The sequence below is a fragment of the Sinocyclocheilus rhinocerous genome, unplaced genomic scaffold (genome assembly GCF_001515625.1).
Source record: "Sinocyclocheilus rhinocerous isolate Xijiao unplaced genomic scaffold, SAMN03320098_v1.1 scaffold629, whole genome shotgun sequence".
NCBI classification, from domain to species: Eukaryota; Metazoa; Chordata; class Actinopteri; order Cypriniformes; family Cyprinidae; genus Sinocyclocheilus; species Sinocyclocheilus rhinocerous.
The window spans coordinates 462,266-474,499 of record NW_015652278.1 but is presented as its reverse complement, the minus strand read 5'-3'; the positions used below and the strand labels follow the sequence as shown (position 1 = coordinate 474,499).

At 37.3% G+C, this 12,234-nt stretch overlaps 1 protein-coding gene across 6 annotated transcripts in view; it reads left to right on the top strand.

The window, feature by feature from the left end:
- Positions 1-12,234, top strand: part of LOC107714343 (oxidation resistance protein 1-like) — a 173,381-nt gene that overhangs the window by 54,322 nt on the left and 106,825 nt on the right. For all 6 annotated transcript variants that reach the window (XM_016520162.1, XM_016520166.1, XM_016520165.1 and 3 more), the window contains one exon: positions 9,597-9,790. In XM_016520162.1, the coding sequence (XP_016375648.1) occupies positions 9,597-9,790 (194 nt within the window). The remainder of the gene's footprint in view (positions 1-9,596; positions 9,791-12,234) is intronic.

Below are 12,234 nucleotides of genomic sequence, written 5' to 3'. Positions count from 1 at the left end.
GCGATTGTCTTATCTTCGCTATTGTGATGTATCCACCTAAATTTTAATAGTTTGATGCTTCCGGGTGTCATTCACATCTGGTTATTTTAGCTGTACAAAATCAGTCCGTTATGCTGCTTGATACTGCAAACTGGTTTTTGTTATCAAATTATTTGAATTTACATTACATTACATTTAGTCATTTTTGTGCCTCTTTTAGATGGCACAATAATACGCCGTTCACTTGCAGAACGCAAGCTTCTAGAGGGCACATAACTCTGAAGTAATGAATTTAGGTAAATGGGTGCAGAGCCAGTGGTGGTTTTGTAGGCAAACATTAATGCCTTGAATTTAATGCGAGCAGCTACTGGTAGCCAGTGCAAATTGATGAACAGAGGTGTGACATGCGTTCTTTTCGGTTCATTAAAGATTAATCTTGCAGCGGCATTTTGGATTAATTGTAGAGGTTTGATAGAAGTGGCTGGAAGACCTGCCAAGAGAGCATTGCAATAGTCCAGCCTGGATAGAACAAGAGCTTGAACAAGGAGTTGTGTTGCATGTTCTGAAAAAAAGGGCCTGATCTTCCTAATGTAGTATAAAGCAAATCTGCAGGACCGGGCAGTTTTAGCTATGTGGTCTGAGAAATTCAGCTTATCATCAATCACAACTCCAAGGTTTCTAGCTGTTTTTGAAGGAGTTATGGTTGATGAGCCTAACTGGATGGTGAAATATTGATAAAGTGATGGGTTTGTTGAAACCACAAGCAGTTCTGTCTTAGCCAGGTTGAGTTGAAGGTGATGGTCCGTCATCCAACAAGAAATGTCTGTTAGACATGCTGAGATGCGAGCAGCTATCGTCGGATCATCAGGATGGAATGAGAGGTAGAGTTGAGTGTCATCAGCATAGCAGTGATATGAAAAGCCATGTTTCTGAATGACAGAACCTAGTGATGCCATGTAGACAGAGAAGAGAAGTGGTCCAAGTACTGAGCCCTGAGGCACCCCAGTAGCTAGATGTTGCGACTTGGACACCTCACCTCTCCAAGATACCTTGAAGGACCTATCTGAGAGGTAAGACTCAAACCACTGGCGTGCGGTTCCTGAGATGCCATTTTCCAATAGGGTTGACAGGAGAATCTGGTGGTTCACCGTATCAAAAGATTTATCAAAAAAGATTTATTTATTATCAAAAGATACACATTTATTGTCATAACCGTAAACGCGTAAACACACACAAATAGTAAGTTGTTGTTCTTGTATTTATGTTACTATAGCGGCAAATTAATTTGAAGTCTTGCACATTAAAAAAAAACAGCTTTCATGTTGCAAAATAGGGTGGATATCATTGTTGTTTGATAGTTGCTGTGATCTCGTGATTGACAGGTTGCTGGAAGGGGGGAGCGATTTCATCACATATTTAGAGAAGAGATGTTCTAAGTGGGAGAGGAAGTTATTTTGATTAAAGATTACAAGGACACATTCATTTTTATTTATTTATTTTTTTAATAATGATGAGCATGGATAAATCATTTATAGTAAACACTGCAATATTCCGTAAAATGTAAGAATTGTCAACTTTGACGTCATGGTTTATATATTTTTTGCTTTTACATAGCAGTTTGTGAGACTCTATGTCCCAAAGATGTCACCATTCTCAACAAACAAACACAATTCTCTCTCTATTATGCAAATACCACCTTCAAGAGCTGATGCTGAGAAACCAGAGAGAAAAGAAGATGTGGAGGATAAAAAATGATGTCTCATCAGAAAATTTGGGCAGAAATGCAGGTTGCATGCAAAGAGCTGTGCAGAGTGACAGTCAGTTTATAGAAAGAAGACAGTTGTGCATCAGAGTGTTATGTAACCGGGAATGTCAGGTAAAGTAACCTCATTTCATCTGCTCTCACATGAACTCCAGTTCTTCTGTTACACTGTAGGTGATCAAACAGATGAATATGATGTTTCTCTTGTTTGTTTAACTGAAAGTGATCACATGTATGTGAATGTCATACTTTACTAGAAAGAGCTTTCAGTAAGGTTAGGAATTAGGTCATTTCCTGTTTTATAATGTTGTTTAGAGCATTTGTATTTTCCTGAGGTTGAATATAGTGACTATTATAAACCAAGTAAATCAAATAAAAACATAAAACAGCCTGTAGCCTCTGGTATTAAACTTCAGCATGTTAAATTTTAATGTAACTCTGACCAAACATTTGTTCAAGCCTAGAGCTGTTTACTCCAGTGCAGACACAGTTTATTTCACAGCACTGCTGGGAAGCTGCTTTATCACTTTACCTGCTATATGCAATGCAATTCCATTTAACAAAGTGTGGTTTAGAATGTTAGTCGGAAATTCCTGCACGATGTGCTGGAACATTTTGATTCATAAATGCTGTGTCTATTTAAGTGTGTGCTTTTTTGCATTCATGTAAATTCCCGCTAGGTCAGACAGCTTCATGCATTTCTGAAGTAGCTACCAGTATTGGAGAGTAATTAGGTAGGAAGGCTACTAAGTAATTTTTTAGTAGTGTGTTAATAGTTTTAAGGAACTTTCCGAGGAGTAGCGGTGCAGCGTGACAAACTGAATAATAGCAAACTACTATAGTACACGCTGCCTACTTTTTTTTTTTTTTTAAATACTATGTTAAAATGCATTGTAGTATCAGTATTATACTTATACTATATAAATAGTATTATACTTGTCACGTGACCCCACTATTTTACATATCTACTTCAGTGCGTGGCACCCAACGTTTTGTCACTTGTATTGCACACACATTACAGCCAACCACTTTTCTAAACTGTCCACTTTCTTATATGTAGCAATGGAATCTAGTTTTATTTAGTGTAAAATTATCAGTTCAGTTTTAATGCTGTCAGGATTCTTTCAGTTTAAAATGTTAAATTATATAATCTAATATGCTGAAATGACATTTTTCTGAAAATTTACTCATCCTCAGGTCATCCAAGTTTGTTTCTTCATTGGAACAGATTTGGAGAAATTTAGCATTACAATCCTCTGCAGTGAATGGGTGCCGTCAGAATGAGAGTCCAAACAACTGATAAAAAACATCACAATAATCCACAAGTAATCCACATGACTCCAGTCCATCAATTAATGTCTTGTGAAGCAAAAACCTGCATGTTTTTAAGTAATAAATCCATCATTAAGGTGTTTCAACTTTAAGCCATCAAAATATGATTCCATAATAACGCTTCCTCCAGAAATTCCTTCTCCTGTTGTCCTCTCACATCAAAATCCACCAACATATTTGTTTAGAATTGTTTTGGACTGTTTTCACTTGTAAACAGTGCTTATTTGATCTGTGCATATTTCTCTCCTGAATTAAACTAGACAACTTTTTCACCGCAGAAAGCAATATTATGGATAGAGGGCTCATATTTTAGCTGAAAGCAACAATTTGAAGATTAAAACGTCTTAATGGATTTGTTTCTTACAAACACGCAGCTTTTCACTTCACAAAACATTAATTGATGGACTGGAGTGGTGTGGATTACTTGTGGATTATTGTGATGTTTTTATCAGCGGTTTGGACTCTCATTCTGACGGCACCCATTCACTGCAGAGGATCCATTGGTGAACAAGTGATATAATGCTACATTTCTCCAAATCTTTTCTGATGAAGAAACAAACTCATTTACATCTTGGATGGCCTGAGGGTGAGTCAGTATTCATTTTTGGATGAACTATTCCTTTAACAATTTAGATCTATGTAACTTTGTTACTATGTAACATTTTGACTAAATCAGATCTTCTTGAGATAAAGTGCTGTGTCATGTTTGCACTGTGAGGCCGTGTCAGGCTATACTATATCCCTCTCCTTGGCTGACTTGATTAAGCCATTAGGCTTTTGAAAAGCTGAGGCCTGTCAAGGCCAGTGTCCCATAGTTCTCTCATAAACGGCCACAAGGGCCCAAAGGAGCTGCTTGTCTCCTCTAAATGACATGTCTTTCTCATGTCCTCATTTAGTTTCATTGCATGAAGTCTGCTCATGGTAATGGCGCCCGAGAGTATCTGTCATATTTGCCTTCAAAGATCGGTGCAACAAGCGGGCCACAGCACTGACGTCAATCCTTCACGCAGAGATGTTCAGTTCCCTGTGCACACCAGATCTGAGTTTCACCCGGGCTCAAATCCATCTTTTCGAGCGAGATAAGCGTGCTCTGGCTTTGCCTGAATTCCCTGTTGTTTATGCATCTTTTGCCAAAGCATGTGACTACTACGCTTAATCTCAGAATATCTGGCAACACAACTCTCTCTGCATGGAGCATGAGGAAGAAGAGAACCAAATGCTAGCTCAGCTCTTCCTCTCTCTCCTTTACACATTAGTTGTAAGATAAGTGTTGGAGGTACTGTAACACACACACAGAATCTCCTTCTGCTCCCCACTCACCGTGTCCCCGTCATACTCTGTTGGCTGCGATAAAGAGCAGCCACACTCACGGCCGCCATCAGCTGCCTGCCAAAGTGTTTAATCTCTCTGCAATTTCCCACCACCCTGTTTTCCCGCTGATCCATCCTACGTGCTGTGAGTAGGGGATTCTAGGACACTTTAGGGGTTAGAAAAAAATGGCCGGAGAGAAAGAGGTGTGGGTGAATCTCATGAAGCCTGTCCAGAACATGACCGGTGATATTTCACCCCAAATCAAAAGAAATGGGGGGGAAAACACTGTTTTTAGTTTAAATAAAATAAAAACTATTATTTTAGGAACCATTAAGATTGTGTGGTTTGTGACATTGTGTTCAGGACAGTTAAGCACATTTTATCTGCTGTTCTCAGTAATGTAGTGCAAAAAATCTCATTGTTGTTTTACAAGCTTGCATTAGGGAATTTGAATTGACAGTCAAACATGTATATGTGTGTATTTATATATTTTTAAAATATTCATATTTATATATACAAAACGGGCTTCCATGACCCCGACATGTTTTAAAGGGGTCATATGATGCTTTTTTACGTTTTAGGGGGGCGTGGCAGAGTCTTAACTTTGATAAAGAATATCTCTTTGGTTTTGAGACTTTAGTCTTTGCAACTTCAGGGATCTTATCTATGCACAATCAGCTTGTAACACTCCAAAGAGAAAGGAAAACTTGAAATCGCATCATATGACCCCTTTAATGATATTCACCCTTATACCATGGCATCCGTCTTCCGGTGACTTTGCGTGACCTCTACCATCTTCTGCTTAGCAGCTCAGGAGGGTTTCCAGGTTGTGATTATTCTGACTTAGAAAACTGATTTTCTAATTATAGCTTGAGCAGTAAGCAGTGTTTTCATGGCAGATGTTCTGTACTGATTCAGTGCAGCCTCTGCGTCTCTGAATCACATAATCTACCCCTTAATTGAAGGAGAATGTTGTTTACATAAACACTCGAGCAGCGATGGCCGGTGCTGATGGTTAAAATACAGCTTCGGCATGAATACATTCTTCTAATCAGAGCAGAAGTCACGTGGCGAGGCGGCTGTGGTTATTATTGTTTGAAAGAAGGCTGGTGCTTTGTTTACATCTGGTGTTACAAAGACTGGAAGCTGGCCAGACCCTCCTCTACCCCTCACTGTCTTTCTGAGCTGTGAATAATAGATAAAGCCACGGCGATGATTGGCACCACATCTCAATCGCATGGAGGAATGAAAGAGTGCCGCTCCAGCTAGTTAATACGCACCTCGCATCACAGCGAGAGCGGGACCTCAGCGACGACTCACCATTCGGCCCTCATTTCCAATTCAAAAGTGGCCATTTTGCATTCACATTAACAACAGGAGCATCTAAATGGAGAAATGAAAAGTGTGTCTGACTACAGGTGCATAAACAGTCTGACTGAACAAATCACAAACTAACTGCATGATTTTCTCTTGTAGTGTCATTGATTTTTCACTGATCTATTGAATCTTTGATTCAGTGATCTACATCATCCGACAAAAATGGTTATTATTTGACAAAATGAATCACTTTCAATGAACCTAATTTATGTCAAAAGTTTTTTTTTATGTTTTTGAAAGAAGTCTCTTATGTTCACCAGTCACCAAGGCTAGATTTATTTGATCAAAAATAGTTGAAATAGTAAAATTATTACAAATCAATACAACTGTTTTCTATTTTAATATATTTTAAAATGGCAAAATATATATTGACGGCAAAGCTGAATCAGCAGCCATTACTCCAGTCTTCAGTGTCACATGGTCCTTCAGAATCATTCTAATATTCTGATTTTGTGTTCAATTGTTATCAATTATTATTGGTACTCAATTATTAATTGTATTTTTATCAATGTTGAAAATGTTTTTTGCTGCATGGTTTTTATGGATTCCACAAAAATTGTGTTTTCAACATTGGTAATAATGAGAATTGTGTATTTCATTTAATTTCATTTAATTTCATAAATGCAGCCATAGTCAGCATGAGAGACTTCTTTCAAAAACATTTTTAAAAATCTTAATTATTCCAAACTTTTGACCGGTAATGTGTTTTATGTCAAAAGTTTTTTTTTATGTTTTTGAAAGAAGTCTCTTATGTTCACCAGTCACCAAGGCTAGATTTATTTGATCAAAAATAGTTGAAATAGTAAAATTATTACAAATCAATACAACTGTTTTCTATTTTAATATATTTTAAAATGGCAAAATATATATTGACGGCAAAGCTGAATCAGCAGCCATTACTCCAGTCTTCAGTGTCACATGGTCCTTCAGAATCATTCTAATATTCTGATTTTGTGTTCAATTGTTATCAATTATTATTGGTACTCAATTATTAATTGTATTTTTATCAATGTTGAAAATGTTTTTTTGCTGCATGGTTTTTATGGATTCCACAAAAATTGTGTTTTCAACATTGGTAATAATGAGAATTGTGTATTTCATTTAATTTCATTTAATTTCATAAATGCAGCCATAGTCAGCATGAGAGACTTCTTTCAAAAACATTTTTAAAAATCTTAATTATTCCAAACTTTTGACCGGTAATGTGTGTGCGTGCATGCGTGTGCGTGTGCATGTGTCTATATATTGGATGCAAAGCTAATAATACAATAAAAATAAAGCATCAATACACAAGTTTTAGCTAAAATTGTATTGTTTAAAAATAGTACTTTTAGTTGGATTAAAGTATTTTGCATGAAATATTGGTTACACTTTATTTTAAGGTGTCCTTGTTACAGTGTAATTATACATATATAATACAAGTACTGAGTAATATTAATTAACTACATGTACTTATTATATGGTTAGAGTTAGGATTCGGGTTTGGCTTAGGGTTACTTGCATGTAATTATGCATAATTGTTATTATAATAGTAAGTACATGTAACATGTGTAACACGGGACACCTTAAAATAAAGTGTTACCGAAATATTTATAGTCAACATCCCTCTCACTTTTTAATTGTAAAGTTAATCGCTGTACATTCAGGGATTGCCTACTGTTTGAGGTGACTGTTTTGGTGGATGAGTATTCTGTGTTTTTGAGCTGGTTGAGTTGGACTTTCGTGTAAAGTCTGGCCGCCTGGCTTCAGTTTTCTGGTTGACTTACTGCTGTGTGTTGTCTAACTAACTAGTCCTTGTTTTTGTTGGGCTTTCTTAACCGTGTAATCTTGCCGGCTGGTGTTTGTCTTCTGGCTGATTGCACATATTATGTAATGGTGAGCTGGTTTGAGAGAGAGAGACAGAGAGAGGGAGGGAACCGCACCTGGGGTCTGCCATCAGCACGCAGTCAGAGAGGTGCTGGAGGCTCCTTTGTGAGCTGTTTATTTAGACAGGTGTCTAAATGACATGCCCACACACACGCCTCTGTAGGAAGATAGAATAATTTCATGTTTGTCTATAGACAAGTTTTTTTTCAACTGATTATAAAGCAGTATATAATACGTAATCATTTTTGACATGTGGGATCAATATCTCGCTCATAATGCTTTTTCCTTAACTTTTATGTAAGCAGTAGCCATATGTTTATGAAATTATCACATTGAGCGTTGGTGCTTATGCAGGAAACATAGCTTTAAATCTACAATTAAATTGCAGTAACATGTTTCTGAATTATAAATAATAATTTATTTAAAATATTAGAAAATGTTGTTTATGTATGTATATACAGTATATATATAAAGAGAGAGAGAGAGAGTTTTACAAATATTTTTTGTCATATTATTTCTATTTTTGATTTATTACCAGTAGGTGGCGCAGTTTTGAAGCTTTATAGGGACCCCCTTTTTTATGGTCCTTAGGTCACCAGCCAAACTAGAATTTGAAAGCCCATCCAAACTTTCAGCACCCCTGCATTTTTACTGTTTATTTCTTTCCTTTTTTTTTCTTTTCAACAAATTTGTTACAGATACCAGTAAGTGTGTAGCACTCCCGTTGTACCACGTTTAAATCCATTCCACAGTTTTCTCAAAAAAGAATTCAGAAATGTGAAAAAGTCTGCAGATTCAATCTGACTCTTCATTACCTGGTTCTTTTACACATAACAGCACATGCTGTTTATCTGATTTCTCATGCTGGCAGCATTTCAGGATTGACCCCAAGATGATTGACAGGATTCCTGGGAATGTTGTTTTGCTCTTTCAGGCTTTTTGTCCCAATTATGAGTCGAAATGGAAGCTGAAGGTGATTGACTGTTAGATCAAACAATGAATTGATCTTGACTCCAGTCATCTGCCTTTCTTTCTTTAGGTTCACTACATGTTTTAAAGCAAATCACTTTAAAGATTAAAAATTTGCCTTGAGCGAAGGAATTCAACTTTTTCTTCATCTTGTTCAGTAGTTTTAATCCAAAATGACTCTCTTGAATAATGCAGCATTTTTACAATTCCAGATAAATTTGGCAATGTTTCAGAGTGTCCAGAAGGCAAATTTACTGTGCCATGTTGCCTTTTTCTGCTTAAGCTGCACAATGAAACCTCATGCATGTACTATATGCCCTTTCTGTCTGAATTACTTACACCATGTTATCACGTTCTTTTAATCATATGGTTTTTTGAAGAAATTTAGAGTACCATTTAATAATGAGTATATGCAATAATTTAGTGTCAACATATTAGTACCATAGTTTTACCATCTTATACCATCATCATACCATAAAAGCCCCGCAGTATGATTTTAAAGGTTGCAAATGTCACATATCTTATAAAATAATACAAGCTGTGAACAGAGATTTAGCAACAAAACTTGTGTATGATAAAAAAAACAGAAAGATAAAACAGAAGCCACCAGTGTTTCTTTAAAAAAACAAAACAAAAAGACATTTACAGTCTAATGACCCATAAGAAAAAATAGTTCAGTTTTGTTTTTTTGTTAGTTTTTTTTAATTATAAGAGTTACTGTATGTGTCACAAAGCTCAGTCACATATTGCACTCACCAAGAATCTGGGTTAAATTGTCACCCGTTGCCTCCATCTGTTGGCTTTTATGGATGCATGATGCCATAATAATAGACTGGCAAAGAAAAGTGCTTCTCATGAGGATCTAGTCATACACAAAATGTTTAGATGGAATCAATGAAGACAGGCCTTTAGCAGCACAAAAAGTTTACAAGTTTACAAACACTGCTCTGTGTGGTTTAAAGGCTCAGTTCTGCATGTCTTCTGTGCTGTTTCCTCTCAGACTAAAGAAGAAGTCCCAGTCGGTGGATATCGGCTCTCAAAGTTTTCCAGCGCGACTCATCCCGAGTCTGTCCTTAAACAGATCTTCACCACCTGTTGCCAAGACAACCACATCTGAGGTGCAAGAAAACAACACCACCAATTCCCAGCGCCGTGGTCCGCAGTGCAGCGATCTGAAACGAGGATACACAATAGGTATAAGCATCAGGCCTTCAGTATGGCAAGCTCTGTATGTGTGTGTGTGTGTTTCTCTATCTCATGAGTTTCAGTTGAGCTTTATCTCTTTGTATGTGCATGTAGATGTTCACTTTGTAGGAGTGCTTAGAAAGTTCTGACACCCTCCTTTCTGCCTCCTCTCGTTCTCTTCTTGTTCTCTCCTCTTTCACCTCATTCTTTTTCAGTCTCACTTTGTCCTCTTCCTCTTCTAATACTCTAATGTCAACTCTCATCTCTTTCTCTCCTTGTTCTCATCTCTGTATCCTCACTTTTCCTCTCCATCTCATATTTGTCTCCCCCTTTTCACCTTTTTCTCCTTGATCTCACATCATGCATGTCTCCATTCTCATGTATCTCCTCTCATTCTTCACTCTCTTCTTTCTCTCATCTCAGTCGGTTCCTTTTCTCTCCTGCCTCCTCGTTAGCCAGCGAAGGATCGAACGCAACTGTTTTGAACGAGCGCACCGTTTTTTTAACAACCAAAAAGTTTTGTTGTCTGTTGCGGAAGTACAGACGTTCCTCTCATTGATAGCAGAGGAGCGGATCCAGCGAGAGCTTGATGGGGCGACGCAGAATGAAAAAGTTTTTTTTAGGAGTCGTGGTAGTAGAGGCGGCGCAACTATAACGACATGTGAATAATCCCGCTCACACTAAAGCGGTACTGAACTGCTCAGCTTTCTCCTCTTTTTCGCCTAGATCTGACCTCTGTTACTCCTCTCTTTCTCCTCTTTTTCCCCTTTCTCTCCTTGCTCTCATATCTGTCTCTTCTCTTGTTCTTGTCTCCTCTTTGTCCTCTCTTCCTTATCTCTCTCTCTTTCTCCTCTGTTCTCCTAGATTTCAGTTCTTTGTCTCCTTTGTTTTTCCTGTCATTCCCGATCATCTTTTTTTGCTCTCACCCGTCTCATCTCTTTCTCCTCTCTCTCTCTCTGTGTGTGCTCTCATACTGTATGTCTCTTCTCTCGTTCCTGTCTCATCTATCTCATCTCTTTCTCCTCGTTTTCATCTAGATATCATCTCTTTTTGCTTTCATCAATCTCATCTCTTGTCTCCTTTTCTCATCTACAAAGTTTCTCTTTCTTGTTCCCCACTCTTACTCTCCTTGCTCTCATGTCTCTCTTCTCTTTCTTCTCTCATTCTCTTCTATCTATTTCTTCCCTGTCTCGTCTTTCTCATTTTCACCTCAATCTGTCCTGCTTTTCATATCTGTCTCCATTCTTTCTCTTGTCTCTTTTTGCTCTCATCGCCATCTCCTTTCTTTCTCTCCTTGCTCTGGGTGTTTCCTCTTTCTCCTCTATTTCTTGTTTCTCATCTCTTTCTTCTCTATCCGTTCTCTGTCTCCTCTTTCTTTTCTGTTTCCAACAAACTTATATTACCATACTTAGCTTTTCCTCAGTGTTTCTCCCAGTACACAGAGTAAATGCCTGATCTGTGGAATAAGTCCTATTGCTAGTGCGGGTCTGTGGGATCTGAAGGGATTATGAGGAGAGGTTAGAGGCTTTAGAGAGAGCAGGAGATGGCTTTCCTTTCATCTCAGCCCGTTTGATTGTGCTGGTGATTTGACGGCACCATTTAAGAGCCGACTAAAAGAAATGTTTCCCCAAATCAAGAGGGTCCTTCGGTGGCCCTCACAGAACACAGGTTAGCAAATAGACCTGCTTTGTGTTCGCTTCATTTACTCACTCTTGGGTAGCTGCTTTGTCAGATGTTAGTTAATAAAACAGATATAATTATATGGTTTTCTGATCTGTACAGCGCATGAATCCTACAAAACTATTAGTTGTGCTTGTATCTTTATTAGTATTTCTATATTTAATGGTAGGTATTTTAATAAATCTTTGTGGTTTTAAACGGGATTGTTCAACCAGAAATGAAAATTACCCCATAATTTACTCACCCTCAAGCCATTCTAGGTGTATATGACTTCTTTCATATCTTCTTTCAGATAAATGCAATCGGAGTTTGAAAAATGTCCTGGTTCTTCCAAGCTTTATAATGGCAGTGAATGGTGGTTGAGATTTTGAAGCTTAAAAAAGTGAATCCCTCCATCATAAAAAGTACTCCACACGGCTCCGGGGGGTTAATACAGGCCTTCCAAAGCGAAACGATATATGATGTAGAATATGGTCTTCAATCCTATCCAATGCCTAAACTTAACATCTACCTACTAACTATTAATAAACAGCAAATTACGAGTTTATTGAGGCAAAAATTAAAAAAAAAAACTCAATGTTAATAGCGAGAATTGGACCTTAAAATAAAGTGTGACCGTCATTTTAATAATAATTTTAATTATTTTATTTTACTTAAAGTTTAAGTTTTTTAAATATATTTTATTTTATTTCAACTTTATTTCAGTTCCCAAAAACAATTTTTAATACACATTTACAAGCAGATTGCTTTTTCTTTTCTAAGCATTTAGTCTT